Below are 27,951 nucleotides of genomic sequence, written 5' to 3'. Positions count from 1 at the left end.
AAGAGGGAGGGGGAGGCTGAGGATGAGATGGAGAGATGGGGTGGAGAGGTATATGAGAGAGGGGGGGGTGAGTTGGGAGCAGGGCAGTGAAATGGCAGGGGACAGGGCGACTTGGAGGCGATTTGTTTGCGGCCACCCCAAACGGGATTGAGGCGTCTGGCAATAGATAGACAGATGGTTTATTGTTTTTATGATTAATGTACAATCTAGCATCAAGTAGCTGGTATTAATGGAAAAAATATAATATTGAAACACGAATCAGGCAATGTATGATAACTTGCACTTCATCATTTACCATTAGGCTAAATACAAGACATTAGCATCTATTTAACTGTTTAATAACTTGAAGTGAAAGATCGATATACGTTAAAATTATACGAATAACCTACACACAGTATAAAGCCAGCTATGGAGAATCAATATGATTTCCCAAATTATATTTATTACATGTGATTAGTTTCAGGAAAGCATATCCCATCATCAGACCTGAAAACATTTAAAACCACACATTGCAGTTTATATCAGTTGTAAAAATATATCTATGGGAATATTAAAAATTATACCAAAAGGAGCCTGTAGCAATGACTGAATGCTAGGTGTACAACCAAGATGTAAAAATATTTTTATTAGTATATCAATCTCAAAGAATAAAAATGTGAGTGTTACCTACAGTAGCTGAGCCGGCAGCAATGACTGAAAATCATGAACACAGTAAATCCTAGGGAATGGAATCATGAAGCTTCTAAATCATCAGTGGTCCAGTTCAAAGTAAAAGAACCAAGGAAAGAATCAATGAACTAAGTATCAGAAAGCTGTTTCATAACAGCAAAACATTATTATAATCTTAAGGTATATAGCTTTATTGATGATTCACAGTTATGTAATGAAGGCTTAAGTTTGTGAATGTACAAAGACTAAAATTCACAATTCTATTCTAAATTCAGTATTTTACTATGTAAAATACTGAATTTACCTATATTGTAAGTATGGACCATATCATACGGTGGTACCTAACCTCTGACATAGCTGGGTTAGACAAAGATGTTGTATGAGACAAGCCATTGTGTACTGTTCGGACACAAGAATTTTGAGGTTCCTAGCTGAACTCCCAATATCTAGCTGTACAGATAGAACAGGTGTATAAGTATACCAAGTTTGAACACAGTGGCTTTGGTATACTATACTGTATTACCTTTATATTGAAAAAATGAACCAACAAGTGAAAGGGTTTATAAATGCAGATCTAAATGAGATATGAGGACAGACACAGTTCAGTATTTTCAAAAGCTGGTTTCTAATAACTAACATGACCATAAATGGAAAACCTAATATACTGTATGTCCTTAGCTGCAGTTGCTGCCTTCCTACAACCACAAAGTATCTGGTTTAAGAATTCTTTTACCATCCAAGGAAACAACATAGCAGGATAATTATTACTGGTGAAGAATTTACTCAGGAAATTAATTTCATCATGAAAATATTTCCAGGTTAAACAAAGTGCATAGCATCTATGAAGTAAAGTCCTTACTGAATCCAGTTTAGGACATTAACTGATGAAGAGGAAGTTGCATTCGAAATTCGGTCTCAACTTTTCCTTATCAGATTATAAGCCAAAGATTGAATCCCACTTTCTGAGGTCTGAAAAGATAATTTACAGTATATCCAAACTAAGAATTTATAATCCTACTAATGAATCATCAATTTGGACTCGAAGAGTTGAAAATATCAGTTCAACTCATAATACTTTCAAAGATTTTGGCAATTTTTCATGATCAGTATTCATGAAAGACAAGGTCAAAATACTCAACTCAATTGAAGATTGATAAAAACATTATTATAACCAAACCAGACAAAGGGAGAGGGGTACTGGTGCTGTACAAGCTTGATTATTTGGATAAAATTTAAAATTTGATATCTGGCAGGAGCAAGTTCCTTGACCTTAAGAGAGATCCATTTTCCCACATACTAAAGTTGGAAGATAATGGAGTTCTTAGGAGAATAAAAAACTTGACTTCATCAGAAACTTATAATTTTCTTTTTGTCTCTGGATTTGTTCCAGGAATCTTGTATGGATTACCCAAAATACAAAAACTATAAGTCCCAGTATGTCCCATCCTGTCTGCAATTGGAACCTTTAATTATAATTGGGGTAAATTTCTTGCTTCCACATTGAATAGCCTCACCACAAACAACTTTACTCTTATGAACTTCATTAGTTTCATACAGTAGTTAAATCCATCCATCTATCCATCATCCAATCCTATATTGCCCCATGAGGAGCGTAGGAGCCTGGGCTAGTCAGTTGGTCACGACATTTAGGATGAGAGTGACCAGCCTCACTCATCCCTGAGTGGCATTATATGAGCAATCAACCTCAACCACCCCTTGGATATAAACCTTCACCAACTCAATCCGACTGGAGCGCCATAATTACCCACTAAACCACCAGGCGCAAAATTTTTTTATATGGTTACCAACCACCATAGTAAATGGTTTCCTGGTGTACAGGAAACTATTTGGCTTGTCACTCGATGCAAAGTCACCCACACGCAGAAGGGAGAGGAAAGAATGAAGGAAACAAAGACAGAAGAGAGAGTGTAAAGTCATCTGTAAGCAGAAGGACAAGAAAAGAATGAGGGAAAGAAAGACAGAAGAGGATGGAAAGAAAGAAGGAAGCAGCTTCAATTTCCACATCCTATGGTCATGGCAAGCTCTGATATTAAAAGTTAATTCACAAATATCCCAATAAAAACTTTGATATTAAAAGTCTATTCACAAGTATCCCACTAAAAGAAACTATAGATATTTACACTCCCTCTTCTGTCTTTCTTTCCTTCATTCTTTCCTCTTCCTTCTGCCTATGGATGCTCTACACTGAGTGACAAGCCAAATGGTTTCCTGTGCACAAGGATGCCATTTACTGCGCTAGGCGGTAAACATATAACCAAATTACGGTGTCTGGTGGTTTAGTGGGTAATTAAGGCGCTCCAATCAGATTGAGCCTGTGTAGGTGGTTGGGGTTTATTGCTCATGTAATGCCACTCAGGGATGAGTGAGGTTGGTCATTCTCATCTTAAATGTCAGGACCAACTTGCCTAGCCCCGGGCTCCTACGCTCCTCATGGGGCAACACAGGATTAGCTGATAATGATGATAATTTGTATTTCACCAGAATATAAAGGACATGAACTAGTCAATAATTTCACAAAGTAGCATTTCAAATCCCTTACAGATTTGGCAGCTAATGAATCCATGTTTATATTTCACGGCAAATTTTATTAGCTGATTGAGTAGCTATGGGATCCCCACTGGGCCCCACATTATCTAATATATTTCAAGTTTCTATGAAGGAAAATGGTTATCAGACTATCCTATCTATCTATCTATCTATTGCCAGACGCCTCAATCCCGTTTGGGGTGGCCACAAACAATTCGCCTCCAAGTCGCCCTGTCCCCCGCCATTTCACTCCCCTGCTCCCAACTCACACCCCCCTCTCTCATATACCTCTCCACCCCATCTCTCCATCTCATCCTCGGCCTCCCCCTCCCTCTTTCCCCCTCCACCTCACTCACATACACTCTCTTCGTCAGTCTTTCACCCTCCATCCTCTCCACATGGCCAAACCACCTCAGTGTGTTCCTCATAACGCTTCCTATCACATCCACATCAACACCACAACGCTCCTTTATATCCTCATTCGTCAGCCTGTCTCTCCATGTGACTTCAAAGGCTCCTCTTAAATAACTCATTTCCACTGCTCTCACTCTTGACTTGTGTCCTTCCAACAACGTCCAAGCTTCACTTCCGTACGTTAGAGCTGGTATCACAATACAGCCATGTGGTAACTTTTTCACTTCCATGCTCACTTCCCTGTTTCTTATCACTGCTTTCAAAGAACCAGCAACCTTTCTTCCCTGCTGTACCCTTTCAAGCACTTCACCCTCCAAACCTCCATCTTTACTCATCACACTACCCAAGTACTTAAACGTACTCACATTTTCCAATTCCTCACCATCCAACCTCGCTGTACATTCACTGACTTCACCTCTCTCAAAGACCATCACTTTACTCTTCCCTACATTCACCTTTAGATTCCGTTTCTTACACACTCTCTCAAACTCATCCACCAAGCCTTGCAGCTCCCCTTCGTCTTCACTCAACAACACAGTATCATCTGGAAACAACAGTACAGGGAGTTTCCAAACACTATCCTCTCTCACCAGGGCCACTCCAACATCCACTACCCTACCTTGTACCTCTTTTATTACCCCATCCATGTACAGATTGAACAACCATGGAGACATGACACATCCCTGTTTCAACCCAACTTTCAAAGAGAAAAATTCATTTAGTTCACCATCCACATGCACTGCAGCCTTCGCACCATCGTACATACTCTTCACAGCATTCAACAACTTCCCATCTACTCCATATATTCTTAACACTTTCCACAATCCTAGTCTATCCACCCTGTCATGTGCTTTCTCCAAATCCATGAAAGCCGCATACAACTTCTTTCCCTTCTCTAGAAACTTTTCCACTAAAGATCTGAGAATGAATATCTGATCTACACAACCTCTTCCCTTCCTAAAGCCTCCCTGTTCTTCTCCAACTAATTACTCTGTTCTTTCTCTAACTCTGTCAATAAGTATCCTACCATACACTTTTCCTATTATACTAAGAAGACAAATGCCCCTATGATTACCACACACTTCTTTTTCCCCTTTTCCTTTGTACAAGGGAATAATTATACCTGACTTCCAATCCTCCGGGACTCTACCTTCCTCCCAGGCCAATCTGCACATCTTCCACATCCATTCTACTACTATCTCTCCCCCATGCTTCAGCATTTCACCACACACTCCATCAATTCCTGGGGCTTTCCCTGATTTAACTTTCTTCATTGCTTCCACAACTTCTATCCTACTGATTTCTTCCTGTCCTCTCACCTCCCTCCTTCTCCCAGCCATTCCCCAGCCACTTATACTCGCATTACTTCCATCCTCCACGTTCAACAATTTCTTAAAGTGTTCTCTCCATCTGCTCACTTTTTCTTCCTTCTCCACAAGTAATCTACCATTTTTATCTTTCACTCCCCTGCTAACGTCACTTCCACCCTGTCTTACTCTTTTCACCTCTTTCCAGAACATTTTCTTACAGTCCCTCCACTTTACACTCAAATTCCTTCCAAATTCCTCATCCACTCTCTTCTTACTCTCTCTTACTAATCTTTTCACCTCTCTCTTTCTTTCTACATATAACTCTCTCTTCCGCCTCTCAACTTTTTCCACGCCCCTATTTCTCATCCATTCATTGTATGCTTTCTTCTTTTGTGCCACAGCCCGTTTCACCTCTTCAGTCCACCACGCTGTTCCTTGCACCCTCCTCCGTCTTCTCTTCCTTCCACACACCACACCACATGCTGCACATATTTCTTCTGTAAATATTCTACACACACCTTCCACGTCCCCCATCTGCTCCAATTCATATTTGCCCAATCGTTCCTCCACTTCTCTCTTATACTCTGCCTTTTTCTCATCCTCTTGTAACCTTTCCACTCTCCTTGCAACTACTCCTTCCTCTCGTCTTTCCCTTCTTCTATTCCTCCATCTTACTTGAACTTTAATTCTGGCCACCACCAAGTAGTGGTCAGAAAGTCCACTCCCCCAACCTCTATAAACTCTTGCATCCAATATACATCTTTGCATCCTTTCATCCACACACACATAATCAATCATTGCCTTCCTTTCACTCAGTTCACCACCCACCCTTCTCATCACTCGCCATGTATACCTGTGGATCATTTTATGCCTGAAGAGGGTATTGGCTATCACCAACCTCCTCCCAGCACAAATGTCCACTAACGCACTCCCATTCTCATCTACCTCAGCAGGCACACCCCACTCACCAACTATTCCATCCACCTTCACATTCCCAACTTTACCATTCATATCACCAATCAAAAACACTCTCTCATTCCTTCCAAACTTTTCCATGCACACTTCTACATTTGTCCAGAACTCTTCTCTCACTCTTCTAGCACGATCTTGTGTTGGCGCATACACACACACAATCGCCCACATTTGTATTCCAACTTTCAACTTTACCCACACAATCCTTGATCCAACTGATCCATACTGTCTTATGCTCCTCTTCCATCTTTTACTCACAACTATACATACTCCTTCCTTTGCCCTCTCATTCTCACCTACTCCTGCACATATACCCCATCCATACTCCCATTCTCTCACACTTTCTCCTCACCATTTTGTTTCAGTTATTCCACATACATCCACTTTCGCATCCTCAAGCACCTGGACAATCTCTCTCTCTTTCACCTCATCATTTGCTCCCCTTACATTCCAAGTTCCAATTGCAATGTCCTTTGTCCGGTCCTTGGTCGTCAACGTTTGGTCAGTCCTTGTCCAAGGCTTCTTGTTTGTTTTTTTAGTTAGTTGTTTTCCACTAAGCTTTAAACCAGTTTTTTATCGTGGGTATGTCGATTATTGCTTCTTATTGTTCAAAGAATCTGATCATGCTGTCAAGTTTCTAGACTACCTGAATTCCAAGCATTCTAACATTAAGTTCACTGTTGAAACTGAGAATAATAACTTGTTCCCTTTCTTAGATATTCGGGTAACTAACTGTGAAAATTGTTTAGATACTTCTGTTTACAGGAAGGAGTCATTCACTGGTTTAGGTCTGAATTTTCTATTGTTTGTATCCAACTTATAAAAACTGTATTCAGCAAGAAATTTACTTCATAAATGCTATGCACTTTGTTTAACCTGGAAATCTTTTCATGATGAAATTAATTTCCTGAGGAAATTCTTCACCAATTATTATTATCCTATGCTGTTTCCTTGGATGGTAAATGAATTCTTAAACCAGATATTTTGTGGTTGTAGGAAGGCAGCAACTGCAGCTAAGGACATCAGTATATTAGGTTTCCCATTTATGGCCATGTCAGTTATAATACCAGAAACTAGCTTCTGAAAATACTGAACTGTGTCTATCCTCATATCCCATTTAGATCTGCATTTGTAAACCCTTTCATTGTAGGTTAAATTTTTCGATATAAAGATAATATACCACTGTGTTCAAACTCAGTATCTTTATACACCTGTTCTAGCTGTACAGCTAGATATATTGGGAGTTCAATTAGGAACCTCAAAATTTGTGTGTCCAAACACAATGGCTTGTCTCATAGAACATCTTTGTCACTGTCTAACCCAACTATGTCAGAGATTAGGTACCACTGTTTCGATATGGGCCATACTTACAATATGGATAATTTCAGTATTTTACATTGTAATAGTGATAGAATGGAATTGTGAATATTAGAGTCTTTGTACATTCACAAACTTAAGCCTTCATTAAATAACTATGAATCATCAACAAAGCTATATACGTGTACCTTATGATTACTGTTTTGTTGTTATGAAACAGCTTCCTGATACTTAGTTCATTGATTCTTTCCTTGGTTCTTTTGCTTTGAACTGGACCACTGATGATTTAGAAGCTTCATGATTCCATTCCTTAGGATTGACTGTGTTCACAATTTTCAATCATTGCTGCCGGCTCACCTACTATAAGTAACACTCATTTTTATTCCCTGAAACTGATATACTTACGAAAATATTTTTACATCTTAGTTGTATTCATTGCTTCAAGCTCCCTTTGGTAACATTTTTGTTATTCCTATGTAAATATTTTCTCATTTGATATAAACTATAATGTGCATTTTTAAAGGTTTATAGGTCTGATATTAGTGGTCTGTGGGGGCGCTCACCATCCACTCACTCGATGTGGTGCTGCTCTCGGGTGCCTGCCCTTTCCTCTCTTCCTTTCTTCTTTCTATCCTTCCTCTTCTGTCTCTCTTTCCCTCCTTTTTTCCTCTTCCTTCTGTCTATGGGTGACTACACTGAGTAACAAGCCAAATGGTTTCCTGTACACCAGGAAACCATTTAGTGTATTATGCTGGGCACAGTAACCAAATTATGGCACCTGGTGGTTTATTGGGCAATTAAGGCACTCCAATCAGACTGAGCCAGTGCAGGTTTATATCCAAGGAATGGTTGGGGTTTATTGCTCATGTAATGCGACTCAGGGATGAGTGAGGCTGGTCACTCTCATTTTAAGCATCAGGACCAACTTGCCTAGCCCCAGGCTCCTATGCCCCTCATGGGGCAACACTGGATTAAATGATGAATGAATGAATAAATGAATGAATGATGGTATATGATTTCCCTAAACTAGTCACATGTAATAAATGTGAATTGGAAAACGATCTTTATTCTCCTCGGCTTGCTCTATGCTGCAAGACTCTCCACAGGCACCTCAGTAGTGGTAGCCTAAACATGGTACACATATGTAAATATGAAAGTTTGAGATTAAATCATCCATGTTTTGACATGGAATTGTCTGGCAGCGACTTGTCCTGTTTTTGTTGTGACGACGAGTCGTCCTGATGGGAAATTGTCCAGGAACCAGCCCATAATGACCATCGCAGGTGAACTTGGACTTTCACAATCGACGATCTCAGTACTGTACTGAACAGTATTCAATAAATAACACGAGATGTTCAACATTGTATTTTAAACAGGCTTTGTGTTAATGATTTGCCCAACTGTATGCTTATGTAAGTGTTCTAAGCACATTTAAGGTAGGTTTGGCTAAGCGATGACGCTCAGTTGGTTAGGTGTACTAAATGCATTTTTGACTTACAAAAAATTCCACTTATGACCAGTTTCTTAGGGAATAACCCGATCGTAAGTCAGGGACCACCAGTATATATATTTTACATAAAATTTCACTAAACTGTTGCTCAAAAATAATAGAAGTTTCTAGTTTCAATAAACATGGAGTTTTATAAGCTTTCCTAGAGTGGTTTTTAAATTCTAACATACCTTGCAAAATCTTTTTTAATTGACTGAAAACTTGAAAAAATTCTGAGCAGTTTAGCCGGCTGAATGGGAGAACTATAGGATCTATATATCTGTTAGCAACTGAAGATGATGCAAGGGTTACAACAACCATTTCCCATCAAATAATCTACAAAGAGAATCTTGCAAAAGCTCAAGGAATACCTGTATTTCAAATATGGCAAAAAGACTAAAAGTGCTGCTGATGCACCTGCTCATGTAAAATGTAAATTTGGGCTAAAATTTACCATATGCAATGGGAAAGGATTATTTCCATCCTTATACAGTTAATACAGTTAATAATAATAACCACTGCCACAACAGCATCAAGAAAACACGAATAAAACAGGGATTTCCCATTTTCAGGCTACATACTACCTTTCTCTGCTAGCACTGTTTATTATATTCAAGAACCTAAAAAAAAAAAAAAAAAAAAAAAAACTTTGTGACAAACCTTCCTGTTGAGTATGTCATTGATAAGGGTGAAGGCTACAACTTGTTTACCTCCCTCACCCTCCCCTGTTTGGATCTGCCCACGCTGTGCTGGCTCCCATTCCAGCATAACACGAAGCCACTCTTCCAGGGCAGTTCTGCAAGTAGGGTGTGCTTGCTAAAACTTGCAATTTACCATCAATAGATCTATCTATCTATATACCTAGGCTGCTTCCCCCAAGGAAAGGGAGGTAGCTGAGACAGGACAACACACTCCCCATTTACACATCCATTCAAACACATTCATTCGCATCTTAGCCCCAAAGAGGAGAAGGGACAGATCCTCACTGCACCTCACCGCACAAGGGTCAACTGCGCAGTGCAATAGATAAAAATACCTATCAATGTTGTGTTGAACATTACTGCTATGATCTTGTATTTCACAGAAAGTGATCATTCAACAAAATGGTCGAGAATTACAGTATCTTTAATCAAATAAAATCAAATGGCATAATTCTTCCTCTGTAGAAGCCTCATACTGAGACTGACCAAGGTATAGGCGAAGCTGTCTATGGACTGGGGCTAAAACATGCACCAAAACTTGCATATTACTTCTGTGCAGTTGCTGAAAACTGTTCAGTAAAAAGAAATCTAAATGTGTAATAGATTTATACAGCAACAATGTGAAAGTCTTAGCTTAGAATCTGATTCTACTTGCCTACAGTTGATAGTAGTAGTCTGATTCTACTTGCCTACAGTTGATAGTAGTAGTCTGATTCTACTTGCCTACAGTTGATAGTAGTAGGTGGTAGCGACCATCATCCACTTATCTGATGCAATGCTACTAACATCCTTTACTTTTATCAATCTATTTCAGTGTCTGCCCTCCTCTCTTCCTATTTTTCCCTTTCCTTCCTATCACTTTTTATTACTTTTCTTTTACTTCAGGTGATGAGTGACAAATCTAATGTTTTCCTGCAACCCAAGAAACCATATACAATGTTAACTGGCACCCATATAATCAGATCATGTGGTGATGTGCAGCCTACTTTGGTGCCCATTTACCGGACTGACATGCAAATGCAGCATCCATCCAGGAATCATACCTCCACACTTTCCCCATGCCTCGCTGCGGCAAGGTACTGCCAACCACAAGGGAACATCTGTTCTTTGCACAGGACAGTCCTACTGAGACGGATGCTTGCCTGTGGTAGTAGTAGTAGTAGTTGTTCCCTAGGCAGTCCGGCCGAACAGCCTCGAGTCCCTTAGGAAGGCCATGGCCGAGACCGGGCTTTCCCACAGAGCTCTCAAACAGTGTATGTTGTGTTGTTGGAGTAGGTGATTGTGTGCAATGCAGTCTTCCATAATCTGCTTAATAGTATGGGGTGCTGTGCTGCATCCTGGACAGGCATCAGCAACGGAGTCATCCAGCCTCTTCTGGTAGCTTAAGAGGGCTGGATGGTGCCTACATCTCAGCCTGGCCAGGTGGACCCTGTCCTCACGAGGAAAATAGGATTCAGAAGGGTGGATGTCAGGAGGCCGTGCATGCAGCTGTGTGTTGTCTTTAAGTGACTGAATGGAGCGGCGAATGATCTGAGTGTGGATATGCCTCTGGAAGCTGGTCTGAGGTGGGTGAGGGGGGAGAGATGACAGTATTTGTGTATGGTATCGTGTGCTGGGTGTTGTTTTGATGTTCCTTGGTGTGGGTGGATGTGCTGCCACGTACTATAGTGGATGTTGTGGGTTTGTGGAAGCTGCAGCAAGAAACTGGGTGCATCTCATGTCTAGGTGGTCTTTGACTTTGAGGACTTTGGTTTCTTGATGTAGGTGGTCTGTGGGTGTAGTAGCTGTGCGGCCTGTGATTATTTTTAGGGCCTTGTTCTGTATGGTCTGTAGAGTGTTGTAGTGTGTTTTGGTGAGGTTAGAAGCCCAGGCAGGGCTTGCATAGTTCATCACTGAACGTATGCAGTGTTTGTATACTGTGGTGGTGGTTTCTTTGTTGTGTCCGAATGTTGTATGGGCAAGTGACCTCAAAGCATTGAGTCTTGGTGTTATTTTATTTTTAATGATTGTGATGTGTTGTTTAAATGACACTGATGTATTGTATATTACACCAAGGATTTTGTGTGTGTGTGTGTGTGTGTGTGTGTGTGTGTGGTAGTGGAGTGTTGTTTATGGTGAGGTGTGGGATGTGACTGTGTTCTGCTGTCCAGTTTGTGAGAAGAGTCACTGTAGATTTCACTGGGGCTATTTTGAGCCTGTTTGTGGTGAACCATTCGTGTAGTGTGTTGAGGTAAGGTTGAATGATGTGTGCAGTTGTGTTTGCATTTTGGTGCGTACATGCAAGTGTTATATCATCTGCATAGGAAGCTATGAGTATCTGTGGTGTGTGGGGTGTGGGTACGTCATGCATGTATAGGTTAAAGAGTGTAGGGGATAAAACATATCCTTGGGGGACGCCGTTTGTGAAGTTTCTGATGTTAGAAGACTGACCGGCAAATGTTACTTTGCCTGTGGTTGGTGGGTCTGCTTGGATAGACAGACTGGGCTGATTCACAAAAACAACAACCTGTGATTAAGTGTCTAAGAGTGATGATTCTGTGGCTAGTTACAAAGCTGGTACACACACTTTACTCTCATGGTTGTATCTCCCAGTGTTGGCGGTAAACAACCTTCCACTCCCTACAACAGCTACTGTAACACAGTAATGACAATAGTAATACCCGGTCCCCATTCAAAGTGTAAGCACCTGTTGCTAAGCTATCATAATCCAGAACATTTACGGTTTGGTGACTGCACTGCGCACATTATTAGTGAACAAGAGTACACCTCACAATCTAAATCTTATTGTCATTCTGAATCAGACAAACCTAATACCTTACATTCTGTAACATTTTCCATGCCTGCATGGGCCAGCCTTTACCTGACCTGATGACTGGTCTTCAGCAGCATTCCAGTCAAGTCTCCTAACTCTGAAGTCCCATGGATCAATCTGTACCAGAATTAAGATGTTCACACAAGTACTTACAGTACTAATACTGTAGGCTAATAATCATCTCCATCTAACCTAATTTTACTGAAATGACAAATAACAATGAGAAAAAGAATAAGCTTGAGGAAACTAAATCACCCACGGGGATCAGAGTGGCATCTTGTAATGTGGGTAGTTTGATGAGTACAGAGGGGGAAGTAGCTAAGAACATGAGTAGGAGATGGGTGGATGTTGGCTGTGTGCAGGCTGGGGACAGGGGGTGGATCAGCCAGAGTGACTGCCAGGATGGATTGTAGATATAAGCTATTTAGGCAGGGAAGTGCAGATGGATATGATGGTGTGGGTGTGCTGATTAAGGAAAAATGGTTGGAATAAGGTGAACATAAGGATTATGGTACTGAAAATTTTGTTTGGTAGGCTGGCAATTTCATTTATATCAGTGTATGCTCCACAGGCTGGCTTGGATGATGGAGAAAAAGTTAGATTCTAGGACAACCTGATACATGTAGTAAGTGGTATGGGAGATAATGAGACTGCAGTTTTGGGAAGGGACTTGAATGATCATGTGGGTGAAGCAGTTCAAAGATATGAAGGGGTATATGGGGGATGCACGTATGGTATGAGGAATGTGGAAGGGGAAAGGACACTCGAGTTTGGGGAGGCAATGATTGTGTGCAACAAGCACTTTTAGGAAGAGGGAGTAAATGAATTACACGTGAGCCTGGGGGAAATAGTAGCCAGACAGACTATTTCTGGGTCAGGAAGGTTGACAAGAGGTTAGTGAGGGATGTTAACCCTCTCGAACTCGTTCGATACAACCTGCGTCCAACCGCTTTCGAGTATTTTGTGACCCCCAGAGGCTGGTCCAGACCTTACATGCCACACATCCCTCACTCAGCGTTGTGAGCAACATCAGAAAATGTTTCCATTCAACTTTCTCCCGTGCACTTATTTGTAACTGTTTTGTTATGAAACTGCTACATGTTATAAATGAATACGTGATCTTCCTAATGAAAGAAAAAAAAAAGAAGAGAGAAAATAAATTGACATACTTTATCGTTCACTCATTTATTCAACGCTGATTCCTAACAGATACAGAAACATTTCGTCAATGCTTGTTGAAAGAACGTTGTAGAGCATTTATTTGCGATTATTTTCATTTTAAAAAAATAATGACACTTTTAGCTTCAATCGAAAGATTTTTATAGTGTACGGAACAGAACTATCTTATGGTCTTTGACCACACCTGGCTGCCCTAGGAGCGGCTGGCTCAAAGTCGTAAAATGTTTCCAACCATTTCATTCCCCTGCCGTTATCAGTAATTGTATTGTTATGAAATTACTACATGTTATAAATGAAAAAATTATCTTCCGAATGAAAGAAGGAAAAAGAAAAGAAAAAATAAATCACCATATTTTTTCATTCACTCATTTATTCAACAACAGTTTTTTAAATACTGTATATAAACACTTCGTCAATGCTTGGTGAGTGCTCTACGACTTTCAACATGCACTAACGAAATGTTTATATATCTGTGAGCAATCAGCATTGAGTAAATGAGTGAACGATAAAATAAGGTAATTTATTTTCTTATCTTTTTTTCCATCACTAGAAAGATCATTCATTCATTTATAACATGTAGCAATTTGAATCAATACAGTTATGGATATGGACGTGGGAGAAAGCTGAGTGATGCAACTGAAAATTGTGGTGAAAAAATACCGTAACCTACATGGCTGTACGCAACTTGAGTCAAAAAAGTGCAAGTGGTCAGATTTCACTTGGACGCAACCTTCGTTAAAAGTATGAGTGGTTGGATTTTTTACCAAGCCCTAGTGTACGAGAGGGTTAAAGATACAGGGAGCAAAGAGTGTGTGCAGCAACACAAATTACTGATATGCAACATGGTGCTTAAAGAGCGGATGGTGAAGAAGAGGACCAATGCACCTAGAAGGAAAATATAGAAACTGAAAAACCAAACTGTATGTTATGCCTTCTACGGTGAGATTAGAGTGGTAACTGAACAGAGAGCTATTGAAAGAAGTGTTAATGAACAGTACAGAGCCCTCAAGAACAGTTTCTCGAGAGTTAGTGATTGCTGATTCAGTGTGACTATGGAAAAGGAGCACCTTAAGACATAAAGTAACATGGTGGAGGGATTAGGGTGCAGAAGCTGCAGTTAAGGAGAAAAAAAGGCTTTTTAGGAATGGAAAACGGTTGGTAACAAAGAGGAATACTTAGCTGACAAAGAGTAACATTGATGGGATGAGGGTGTAGCAGCTGTAGTTATGGAAAAAAAGAAGGCTTTTCTGGGAATGGAAAATGGGTGGTAACAGAGAGGAATACTTGGCTGCCAAGCATATGGCTAGAAAGAGGTATAAAGACCAAAATTTGAGTCTCAGAGTCTTTTACTGAATAACCTAAATAGTGTTGAAATGAAGAATAAGATATTTAAGGTGGCAAATCAGATGATATGGGAAAACAGGAATATCACAGGTGGGCAAGAATGATGAAAGGAAGGTAGTGGTGAACAGTGAGGATATTAAAGATGCCAAGAGAAAGCATCATAAATGGTTACTGAATAAGGAGTTTGACTGGCACAGGGCAGGTTTGGTGTCAGTGGATCCAGTTTATGGCCCCTGGCCTTTGATGGATGTTGCTACTGTGAGTAGGGAAATAGGCTGCATGCAGTTAGGGAAGGTGGCAGGTGTGTCTGGGTTGACTGCTGAAATACTGAAGGCCTCAGGAAATAAAGGAGTGGGGTCAGTAACTGATTTGATAAATACGATTATATATGAGTGAGTTGTCCCAGATGACTGGCTGAAAAGTGTGACTGTTAATGTGTACAAGGGGAAGGATTATCAGCTGTATGCTTAACGCTAATGCAGGGGCTTTCCTAAGGGCCCTATATCAAAACAGTATGCTACAAGTTTAAGTAGGGAAAGGCTTCCCTCAGTTTATAGGGGTTGTTCCAAATTTTTTTTAGGGGAGACATGCTATGGCTTTTGCAAACCCTATATTCAATTATTCATAACAAAATAACTCTGTACCTCCAGAAAACATACGATAATATAAATAATTTAAGTAAAAAATATTTCAACTTACTAAACTGTTGGTTATTAAAACCCACAGGCTGTACCTTACCAAGTAGTAGGTCAAGCTCGGGCCCATCTCTGCCCTAGTGGTGACATGCAGTCACTTTTTTTTTTTTTTTTTTTTTTTTTTTTTTTTCTTTTTTTGAGTAGATAACAGTGGCAAGATCCTAAAACTGATGTGTGTAAACCACTTTTATACATTACCCATATGATTTAACTGAATATAGAACATTCAGTCAATGTTACAGGTAATAATATACGTTAATATATATAACGAGATAGGTACTGTTCTTTGCTCATAGGCTAAACTACGAAGCGTCGTAGCAGCATCGGATCATCTTTGCGTTTCACTCTCAGGCACAGCAAACTATCTTTCTTTTTCTCCTAAAACCATTTTTAATTATTTATCAGCAGCATCCTATTCATAATTCTTGGTAATCATTAAGGAGACATAGGACCACCTTATTTTGCTTCTTTTTTTTTTTTTTCTTCTTGCTTTAGCCCTTCATGGAATTCTTCAAGCACTTTCGAATTGTGTTTTCAAGTTTCAGTGTTTTTTGTTTCTTTTAATGTGGTAAAAAGTGCTTTAAAAAGTGGTGTTTGTTCACATACAGCCACTATCTTGCGGTGCACGAAGACAGATAGACGCCACCTTAGAGTGTCATATATGAACGAAATCATCCTTAACTGTGCCCACTTAGCCAAATCTAACCTAAATTTTCATAACAACCCAACCTTATTTATCCTAACCTTACCTAACCTGTTTTAGACTAACCTAACCAATTTTATGCTAACCTAACCAAACGTATCCTAACCTGTGTGCGAAGACTGACGAACGCCATCTTAAAACGTCATTCTTCAGCAAAACTGCCTTTTATCAGTGCTCATTTACCCAAACCTAACATAAATTTTCATAATTCAACCCAACCTTATATCTAAACTTACTTTAGGCTACCATAACCAATTTTAGGGTAACAACCAAATTAATCCTAACCTAACCTAACCTATCTCCAGTGCTAACTAACATATTTACATATAAGTATTGAATGAAAACTTTATTACTATACCTGTAATAGTATATAAAGTAAACGTACAAACAAGTACTAATATATAAAAAAAAAAAATACGGAAAATTATTTTGTTTCATTGTTGACTGACATTGTCTGGACAAGAATAGCACTTCCAACGTACCAACTGGTCATGCAGGGATACCAACTGCCCCCTTTCCTTTGATACTCTCTTAGCATACCATGCAAAAACTGAGGACTTGTGCTTTCCTTAGTATGTAAAGTAGGGACCAATGTAGGACCTCTCCATCTACGTATAAGCATACAGCCATATGCCTTAGAAAGCGGAAACTATAGAGACAAAAAACTTTTGGGCCAGATAATAAAGGTAATTGAGAATGTCCTAGAAGGTATGATTAGAGAAAGTGTTAATACTAATGAGGTGCAGTTTGGGTTTACGCCAAGCAAAGGGACCACTGATGCCATATTCATTGCTTAACAGCTTTGGGAATAATAAATAAGAAAGAAAAGGGATCTGTACTTTGTTTTTGTTGACTGAGTGAAGGCCTTTGACAGCATCCCCAAGGAGGTGGTGAAGTGGGCAACGAGAAAGCTTGAGATCGAGGAGTGACTGGTTAGAGTGGTTATGGCTGTGTAAGTGGGTGTTTGCAACAAGGTGAGAGTGAATGGAGATTTGAACAATAAGTTTTCCGTGAATGGTGGTGTGCATCAGGGGTCACTCTCGAGTCCTTAACTGCTTATCATGGAGCTTGAAGCCCTCTCATGTAACTTCAGATATGGACTCCCATGGGAGATGTTGTATACCGATGATTTGGTGTTGACTGCAGACAGTGAAATGGAGGCAGAGGCAAGAATCAGGAAGTGGAGAGATGGTACAGGACACAATGGGTTGAAAGTAAATGCTGATCAAACAAAGGTGATGATATCCAAGGATGGTGGTGGTACTGTCAAATAAGAGGGGAAGTGGCCATGTTCAGTATGCCCCATGGGTGTGGGAAGTAATTCCATCTTGTGCAGTGTTTGTCATAAGTGGGTGCATCAGAGATGTGGTATCAGAGGTAGACTGTGAGATAATGCTGATTTCATGTGTGTGGTGTGTCGAGGACAGCATGTGAAGACTGTCTGGCGAGAAAGGATTGATCTTACTCTTGAGTATGTGGAAGAGTTCTATCACTTGGAGGACATGTTATGTGCTGGAGGTGGGACTGGAGCTAGCTCTGTGGCTAGAATGAGGAATGGTTGGAAGAAGTTTAGGGAGCTGTTGCCTCTCCTGAAACAGAGAGTGCTAAGGGATCTTTGTATGTGGCAGGTGTTAGGAGTGTAATGCTGTATGGTGGTGAGACCTGGGCAGTAAAGGAAAGAGATATTCATAGGCTTAAACATATAGAGATGACAATGATTAGGTGGATGTGCAGTGCATCCTTGAATGCGAGGCAGCGGGGGGGTGGGGGGGGTCTAGGTTAATGATGGATGAGTTGAGAGGAAGGATGGGACTGTAGTGTACTGATGTTGTGACAGGGGAGGTTGATTGAGATGGCTTAGCTTAGACACATGGAGGCGATGGGGGATGACAACTGGGTGCAGAAAGGTGAGAAGGATGAACTTTGAGGGTGGGGTTGCATGTGAGGCAGACAGAAAAGACCAGGGAAAAAGTCACCTTAGGGAAAGGGGACTAGAAGGGAGGCTGCCAGAGAATGAGCTGCATGAAGAGCTGCCATTAGGCGACCAAGGCTGACGCACACAAGTATGTTGGAGCCTTTATATACGAAACGATGTCGAACAATACCTGAATGGTGCTGATATGTGTGACTCTGGAAACATATGTGATGAGAACTGCACTTCTCCATTCCTGTTCTCATAAACACACACATGGTGAGACTGCTTGGTCCGCACTCTCTTCATCCTGTACACAAACATATCTCAGATGTGGACTACATATTGCATCTAGTACTACACAGAAAAGAATGCAGTATTGACTTACTTCACAACCATAACAATATAAATATTTCAGAGAAGATATTAACATACTGTTAAAAGAGTAGTGCACTGTTCCATCAGTGCTCATGACACTAACCACTCTACAGGGGTCATATTAGGTAAGAAAGGCCTGACTCCTGTGACAATCTCATGGGTGACCAGTCCAAGGCTCCAGTAATCAACGGTGCATGTGTAGCGTTTGCTGAGGAAGAGCTCTGGTGCTAGATACTGCAAGGTGCCCACAAAAGAGGTACACACACTCCCTTGGTCTAGTTCCTTAGCGTAACCCAGGTCAATCAGCTTGTATACGGTCTGGGGGAAATGCATTGTTAATGAAGCAATCTGCCATCAACTTTTCAATAACATTACTGTCAGTCCTTATTGTAAGCTGGGGATGTGATGCAAAATATCACATCTTATTCCCTATAATTGGTAATCTAAATTGGGAGAACTGGCAAACCAGCATAGAAATAGTAAGGGATGTCAAAGGGAAATTTTCTGTAATTTATTGTGGACTTAAAAAGAAAAGGTTAACTTACTCAAGGACTCACTGTACCTCAATATTTATCCACCAACTCCTGTAATACTTTGAAAACATATAGCACATGTATATATATTGATCTCTTTCTTCTACCTATTGCCAGACGCCTCAATCCCGTTTGGGGTGGCCACAAACAAATCGCCTCCAAGTCGCCCTGTCCCCCGCCATTTCACTGCCCTGCTCCCAACTCACACCCCCCTCTCTCATATACCTCTCCACCCCATCCCTCCATCTCATCCTCGGCCTCCCCCTCCCTCTTCCCCCCTCCACCTCACTCACATACACTCTCTTCACCAGTCTTTCACCCTCAATCCTCTCCACATGGCCAAACCACCTCAGTGTGTTCCTCATAACGCTTCCTATCACATCCACATCCACACCACAATGCTCCTTTATATCTTCATTCGTCAGCCTGTCTCTCCACGTGACTCCACAGGCTCCTCTTAAATAACTCATTTCCACTGCTCTCACTCTTGACTTGTGTCCTTCCAACAATGTCCAAGCTTCACTTCCGTACGTTAGAGCTGGTATCACAATACAGCCATGTGGTAACTTTTTCACTTCCATGCTCACTTCCCTGTTTCTTATCACTGCTTTCAAAGAATCAACAACCTTTCTTCCCTGCTGTACCCTTTCAAGCACTTCACCCTCCAAACCTCCATCCTTACTCATCACACTACCCAAGTACTTAAACGTACTCACATTTTCCAATTCCTCACAATCCAACCTCACTGTACATTCACTAACTTCACCTCTCTCAAAGACCATCACTTTACTCTTCCCTACATTCACCTTTAGATTCCGTTTCTTACACACTCTCTCAAACTCATCCACCAAGCCTTGCAGCTCCCCTTCGTCTTCACTCAACAACACAGTATCATCTGGAAACAACAGTACTTGGAGTTTCCAAACACTATCCTCTCTCACCAGGGCCACTCCAACATCCACTACCCTACCTTGTACCTCTTTTATTACCCCATCCATGTACAGATTGAACAACCCTCGAGACATGACACATCCCTGTTTCAAACCAACTTTCAAAGAGAAAAATTCACTTAGTTCACCATCCACACGCACTGCAGCCTTCGCACCATCGTACATACTCTTCACAGCATTCAACAACTTCCCATCTACTCCATATATTCTTAACACTTTCCACAATCCTTGTCTATCCACCCTGTCATATGCTTTCTCCAAATCCATGAAAGCCGCATACAACTTCTTTCCCTTCTCTAGAAACTTTTCTACTAAAGATCTAAGAATGAATATCTGATCTACACAACCTCTTCCCTTCCTAAAGCCTCCCTGTTCTTCTCCAACTAATTTCTCTGTTCTTTCTCTAACTCTGTCAATAAGTATCCTACCATACACTTTTCCTATTATACTAAGAAGACAAATGCCCCTATGATTACCACACACTTCTTTTTCCCCTTTTCCTTTGTACAAGGGAATAATTATACCTGACTTCCAATCCTCCGGGACTCTACCTTCCTCCCAGGCCAATCTGCACATCTTCCACATCCATTCTACTACTATCTCTCCCCCATGCTTCAGCATTTCACCACACACTCCATCAATTCCTGGGGCTTTCCCCGATTTAACTTTCTTCATTGCTTCCACAACTTCTATCCTACTGATTTCTTCCTGTCTTCTCACCTCCCTCCTTCTCCCAGCCATTCCCCAGCCACTTATACTCGCATTACTTCCATCCTCTACGTTCAACAATTCCTTAAAGTGTTCTCTCCATCTGTTCACTTTTTCTCCCTTCTCCACTAGTAATCTACCATTTTTATCTTTCACTCCCCTGCTTACTTCACTTCCACCCTGTCTTACTCTTTTCACTTCTCTCCAGAACATTTTCTTACAGTCTCTCCACTTTACACTCAAAATTGCACATAAATGGTACCGTGCCTAGGGGGTGATAACAAAGGCACAGAACCTATGGGATTTATCCTAATTGGCACTGCGAATTCTACTTGTAAACCCATATTATCCCTTTTACAACAAGTTAGACCCCCTAAATACATACATATTGTTAAGTATTAGAAACACACATAGGCATGGTTAGGCAAACAGAAAATGATGAAAATGTCACAATAAGGAGAAAAACATGTACCATATACAGTACTGAGCCAAGATGGGCTTGAGGTAAGGGGTTCTACGATTAATGGGTGGAGAGAGTCTCCACTACCTGGGATTAACTCCTCGAGTAAAGCCTCATCTTTGAATCTCTCAAAACCATCAGAAACCACAGATTTTGCATCATCATTGTTAACAAGAAACAGCTCAGATGACCAATAACGAAATTTTTTAGCCAAAAAATATGCAATACTGTCAGGAGTGCAGATTCTCATCTAGCAGTGATAACAAAGACTGCTATAACCATGGGATCACTGTGCTTCCAAAGAACATTTATGCTAAGTATTTCAATCAATCAATCAATCATTTCCTACGGCACCCCACGGGATGCATAGGGTCTCAATGAACTCTCTCCACCAATATTTGTCTCTTGCCATCTCCTTCAGGTCCCACCAACACTCCTCTCCTGCTTCTTTTTTCATTGTCCTCATCCAGGTTTCCCTCGGCCTACCTCTACCTCTTCTTCCTCTAGCAGTCCACTCTGGCACATCCTGTATTAAACAACCTTCTTTTCTGTATATGTGCCCCAGCCATTTCCAGCGAGACAATCTCACATATTCATTAACTGGTTCCACTCTCGTAATATCCCTTACTCTTTCATTTGTAACTCTGTCTTGCCACTTTACCCCAAGAATCCTTCTCAGTATTTTATTCTCAAATCCTAATACTTTCTGATCTGTTGCAATTGTACTGTAACATGACTCATGCCCGTAAATTAAAATTGGTCTAACCATGGACTTGTAAATTTTCACTTTAGTGTGTACCGAAAGCATATTATTATTCCAAACAGATTTCAACATTCCAACAGCTCGCCAAGCCTGTCTAATCCTCTCCTCAATTTCGTTGTTTAATGATCCATTAGATGATACAATCGTTCCCAGATATTTAAAGTTTTCTACATTCTTCACCACATTATTCCCGATTACACAATCGATTTGGTTCTCCACGTTCATATTAATAATTTCAGTCTTTCCACAATTTATTACCAATCCCACTTTTTCTCCTTCCTCCACTAGACAATCAAGCACCCTCTGCATCTCGTAAATACTTCCGCAAATCAGTACAATATCATCAGCATAGTCCAAATCCATCAGCTTCTTATTTTCTTTCCAGTTAATTCCTGCACCTGTTCTCCTTACAACCTTTTTCATAACATAATCCATAACCAAAACAAACAACAATGGCGAAAGAACTCCTCCTTGAATCACTCCTGACCTAACTTGAAATGGATCACTCAAAGAACCACCCACCATTACCTTACAAAAAGTACCTTCATGCAGGCTTCTAATAATATTTACAAACTTTTCTGGTATACCATAGAATCTCATAATTTTCAACACAGCTCCACGTGAAACACTATCAAACGCCTTTTCAAAATCCACAAAACACATGCTAAGTGGCATATTCATCTCATTAGCTTGTTGCATTAGATGCCTTACAATAAAAATCCAATCATTACAACCTCGACCCTTTCTAAATCCCACTTGTTCTTCTCTTGAAATTTTATCAATTACTGGCTCTACTCTGTTCAACAAGATTTTGGAAAAGACTTTTGGAACTACAAGTGTCAAAGTTATCCCCCTCCAATTGCCACACACACTTAAATCTCCCTTTTTTGGTATTTTTATAATCACTCCATTTTTCCACTCTTCTGGAATTCCACCATTATCCCAAGCCACATTAAAAAGTTTCAAAAGCGCATTCATCAACTCGTCATTTTCCACCTTAAGCATTTCAGGGAATATTCCATCCTCACCTGGAGCCTTAAAATTCTTTTACTCCTTTATAGATTTTGCTACCTCTTCCAAAGTTATATCACCTGTTTCTATCTGCAAATCTCTCTCGGCTGGCAAAATGTCCTCTTCAGCTGGGATTGGTCTATTTAGAACAGATTCAAAGTGCTCTTTCCACCTTCCTTTTATATCCAAATCTTTAGTCATCAAATTACCATTTCTATCTCATACAGGTATTTCCTTCCTTCTCTTTTCAGTCCCAGTTAACTCCTTTATGGCCTGATACGCTGCTCTTGTGCTCTGACCGTCATTTTTACTTAATTTAATTTCTGTCTCTGTCGCCTTTTCATTATATAGTCTCCTCTTATCACGTCTAACGAGTCTTTTTACTTCAGAATGTAAACTCCAGTACTTTGCTCTAAGTACTTCAACTACCTGGCCATCAACATGTTGTTCTTCACTTCTTAACTTAGCCTCTTTCCTTTTCTGAATTACATTCCATGTTTCATCTGACATCCACTTTTTCCTTCTCGCTTTCCCTTTTTCTTAATAGTAACCTTAGCACTCCCATGCAAAACCTCTTTTACCTCTCTCCACATTTGATTAATATCATTATCTTCAGATTCCATCAAAGTCTGCAGGACTAGAAACCTGTTCCTACATTCCTACTGAAACTTTTCCCTCGTGCTCTCATCACTTCTCAGCTCATCAAAATCATAATTATTACCTCCTGTACAATTACCATTAACGTTTCTCTTAAGTTTTATTTTAATCTTTGACACAACAAGTTGATGATCACTACCTATATCTGCCCCCCTCCTTACGCAAACATCTTGCAACTAACTCCTATGCCTTCTGCTAATTGCAATGTGGTCAATCTGGTTACAATATTTACCACATGGTGAAATCCAAGTAGTCTTATGTATTTTTCTATGCTCAAAGATAGTTCCACCAATTATAAGGTCAACTGCCAAACAAAAGCTTCCAAGTCACACCCCATTTTCGTTTCTTACGCCAACACCCTCCTTACCCATACAATCTTCAAAGCCATCCCTACTACTGCCAACAATCGCATTAAAATCACCAATGCAAACTAACACATCATGTCTTGCCACTCTATTCACTACATCCTGCAGCTTCTCATAAAAGCCATCCTTCATTTCATCAGCAGCCTCATTTGTCGGAGCGTACCCTACAACCATACTGATATTACCATGGTCAGATTTTAAACGAGCATAAAGCAAGCGCTCATTAATTGGTTCAAACTCACATACTGCCTTACAAGCATCTCTACTCAGCAGTAAGCCTACTCCTTGGTAATGATTTCCATCACTCCTACCAGAAACCAACATAGTAATACCATCTTCCAAATTCATTTTCTCAACTCCAAGCAACCTCGTTTCTGTAAAAGCACAAATATCCATCTTGTATTCCTTGAACACTGAAATAAGTTCTTCCATTTTACCGGCCTGATTGAGAGTTTGAACATTCCAGTTTCCTATTCTTAAGGTTCCTTTTGGATTTATGAACTTAATTTTACACCGTGGGATTCTTAGCACCCCCTGCCCACTTAAGGGCTGCACGGAACTGAGGGCCATTGCTTCGTCACCAGAGTTCATAAAGATTTCTTAGGCAGTAAAATATTTTACCCTCGAGCCAATGCCAGTGACTCGCAGGAACCAGACAGTGGAGAGAGGAAATTAACTAAATGAAAGTAAAATGGAGAGGGTTTGGACAGACAAAGTACAAGGGAAAGAAAGAGAGCAAAAAGAAGTACAGTATTTACAAAAATAAAAATAATAATAATAAGCTCAAAATATCACAGATGGCTTAAAGATGTGAGTGTAAGGCTGATGAACGGTGGAACTGATGAAACCAGTAACAGCATGCCCATCACTTCTTGGCACACAAAAAATTTTCAAGCAAACCAAGGATGATACAAGATGAGGAACTGCACATGAAATAGGTAAAGGATAGTACAGTACACTGTATAATTATCCAAGATCAATAAATTAAGCTACTCCAGACACATCATATAGCTGGAATCACCAACCTTGCCATCAACATCTTGCAGGACAATATTTTCAGGTTTAAGGTCTCTGTGGATGATTCTCATGGAGTGTAGGTAAGCTACTGCCTCAGTAATGTCACGTATACAGGCACGTACTGCTGCCTCCCGTAATCCACAGCAGTTCTCTGGCTTGTTTAACACCTGTACATACCATACATAAAAATAAGTTTTGCTGAGGGTTATCATTTTTAATTACCCTTAAGATTAAAATCCATTTACAATATAACTTAAGTGCACAAAACAAGACAATACTTAACTGTCATAAATGAACAAAAACTAAACAAGTCGATATTGGCACCTCCTGCAATCCACAGCAGTCTCTAAATTTATTTAACATCAATTTACAACATTATCAATATCATCAGAGCTTGAGTTTTTACCTCTCCTGTTACTCCATCCAAATCTACATACAGGTCTTATGAACAGCCATGGGTACATTCCAGATCCTTGTCTCACTCCAACTTTGATATGGTAATAAATTGCTCACTTACAGAAGACACCCAACTACTCCGATGAATGCAGTACTACCATCATAAAAACTCTTATATGTATTAAACAATTTTCCATCTACACCATACATACACAAAACCCTCCATAATCCCTCTATTTACCATGCGACAAATTTCTTCTTCATCCATAAAAATGCCATAAATAATTCACAGTCCTTTTCCACTACCTTTCTCCACTATCCACCTCACTGGAAATATCTGATCCACACATTCCCTATATTACTAATGCTAATACCACTCTGTTCATCCACCACCAAGCCTTCTGATAAAGTCCTCACATACTCTACGATAATACTTCCATATACCTTTCCTGCAATACTCAACAGACCTATATCACACTAATTTTGCACATATTTTGATCACTTTATTACTGTACAAGGGGACAATCATACTCTACTTTCACATTACTGGTACAGTTCCAAGCATCCAAGCTTTCTAACATATTTGCAACAGTATGGTAAAAGAAAAAATAACTCAGATATAGAATCCAATATCAAGAGAGGGGTAGGATTTGGAAACTTCAATTAATCTCAATTATAATGTCTACCTTGATCTTCCACCCTTATATTCTAACCAATATTACAGTGGTCACATTCTCAGACAAGCAGGGAACACAAAGTTATTATTTTCTTCTCCCTTTATCTCATGGAATACATAGAAATTGGAATGCCAAAAATAAACCGAACCTTCAAAACATTGAGAAACAATGCGGTGTACAAAAAGTAAACACAGCTATAGCACAAAATAACTAACATTTATGATATCTCCTGTATCTAAAGCATTCAAAACATAGACATGACTGACATTGGTCTAGGTATACATGAAGACTTCATAACTACACACTGACCTTCCTAAGGTCTCCACCACTACAGTACTCCATACACAACATGGGAAGGTCTCCAGGAGGTCCAGTAAGCTCTGACGGAACCTGAAAGCACCGCACCACTGCTGAGTGGCTGAGACGGTTCATAATTTCTACTTCCTTCTCCCATCTCTCCACATGTTTTGGGGTGAGGATGTTTTCTGTCCCAGTTCCAGGAGTGCCCCATCGGCATTTTTTCAGTGCTGTTGATCAGAAATTGGTAAGACATTCAATATCTTCATTAGCAATTCCATCTTCATTATCAGTATCAGCATCAGCAGCATCAAACTCCAGTAAAAACCTATATGTCAATAATGTACAATGGGATACCACTACTTTGTTCCTATGCAAGCTGGTAGGGCAGTGATATAGACACACTGTATCATAATGCCAAAACATTATCACATAAAATCTATCTATCTATCTCTATAGCCCGACGCCCTAATACCGCAAAGGATGGCTACAGACAAAATGCCTCCAAGTCACTCTGTCACCCACCAGTTGACTGCCCTCCCCCAAGCTCACTCCCCCCTCCCTCATATGCCTCTCAACTCCATCCCTCCACCTCATCCTTGGTCTCCCCCTCCCTCTACTTCTCCTACATACACCCTTTTAGTCAGTCTTTCATTCTCCATTCTCTCCACATCTCCAAACCACCTCAGTGTATTTCTCCTAATTTTCTCAATCACATCCACATCCACTCCACAACGTTCCTTCGCTTCTTCATTCGTTAACCTGTTCCTCCATCTCACTCCACATGCTCCTCTCAAGTAACTCATTTCCACTGCTCTCACTCTTGACTTGTTCCCCTCTTGCAAGGTCCACGCCTCGCTATGCAGTGACTTCTTAACTTCCATATTCACCTCCCTATTTCTCATCACCGCTTTCAGTGAACCAACAACCTTCCTTCCCTGCTGTGCCCTTTTAAGCACTTCATCCCCCAACCTTCCATGTTACTCACCACACTACCCAAGTAATTGAATGCACTCACATTCACCAGATCCTCACCATCCAACCTCACTGTGCATTCTGTGACTTCATTCCTCTCAAACACTATAACTTTACTCTCGTTTACATTAACTTTCAGATTCCTTCTTACACACTGTCCCAAATTCATTCACCAATCCTTGCAACTCCCATTCATCTTCACTCAACAATACTGTATCATCAGCAAACAGCAACACTAGAATCTTCCACACGTCACCCTCATTCATTACAGCCACCTCCACATCCACTGCCCTACCTTGCACATCCTTTACAACTCCATCCATGTATATATTAAACAGCCATGAAGACATCACACCTCCCTGTTTCAGTCCCACATTTAGATCAAAGAACTTACTCAGCTCACCAACCACTCGCACCGCAGCCCTAGCTCCCTCACACATTCTCTTCACAGCATTCACCAATTTCTCATCCACTCCATATATTCTCAATACCCTTCACATGCCTTGCCCATGTACTCTGCCATGTGCTTTCTCCAAGTCCATGAAGGTAGCATACACTTTCTTTCCTTCTCTAAATACTTCTCCACTAAACAGCTTAGAACAAATATATATCTGATCTACACACCCTTTTCACTTCCTAAATCCCCCTTGTTCTTCTCCAACTAGCTTCTTTGTTATATGCCTAACCCTATCGATAAATA

At 40.4% G+C, this 27,951-nt stretch overlaps 1 protein-coding gene across 1 annotated transcript in view; it reads right to left on the bottom strand.

Moving 5' to 3' along the window:
* Positions 1-27,951, bottom strand: part of IKKbeta (inhibitor of nuclear factor kappa B kinase subunit beta) — a 209,273-nt gene that overhangs the window by 122,029 nt on the left and 59,293 nt on the right. Inside the window, exons 3-7 of the mRNA XM_080282673.1 lie at positions 26,289-26,506; positions 24,915-25,073; positions 18,546-18,760; positions 18,258-18,374; positions 9,379-9,514 (exon numbers count right to left, since the gene is read on the bottom strand). Of these exons, the coding sequence (XP_080138799.1) occupies positions 9,379-9,514; positions 18,258-18,374; positions 18,546-18,760; positions 24,915-25,073; positions 26,289-26,506 (845 nt within the window). The remainder of the gene's footprint in view (positions 1-9,378; positions 9,515-18,257; positions 18,375-18,545; positions 18,761-24,914; positions 25,074-26,288; positions 26,507-27,951) is intronic.

The sequence above is a fragment of the Coenobita brevimanus genome, chromosome 94, assembly GCF_032717465.1.
Source record: "Coenobita brevimanus isolate Jiangsu-jjx chromosome 94, ASM3271746v2, whole genome shotgun sequence".
In the NCBI taxonomy this organism is placed as follows: domain Eukaryota; kingdom Metazoa; phylum Arthropoda; class Malacostraca; order Decapoda; family Coenobitidae; genus Coenobita; species Coenobita brevimanus.
The sequence above is the reverse complement of the archived record's forward strand: the minus strand, read 5'-3'. Positions and strand labels throughout refer to the sequence as shown.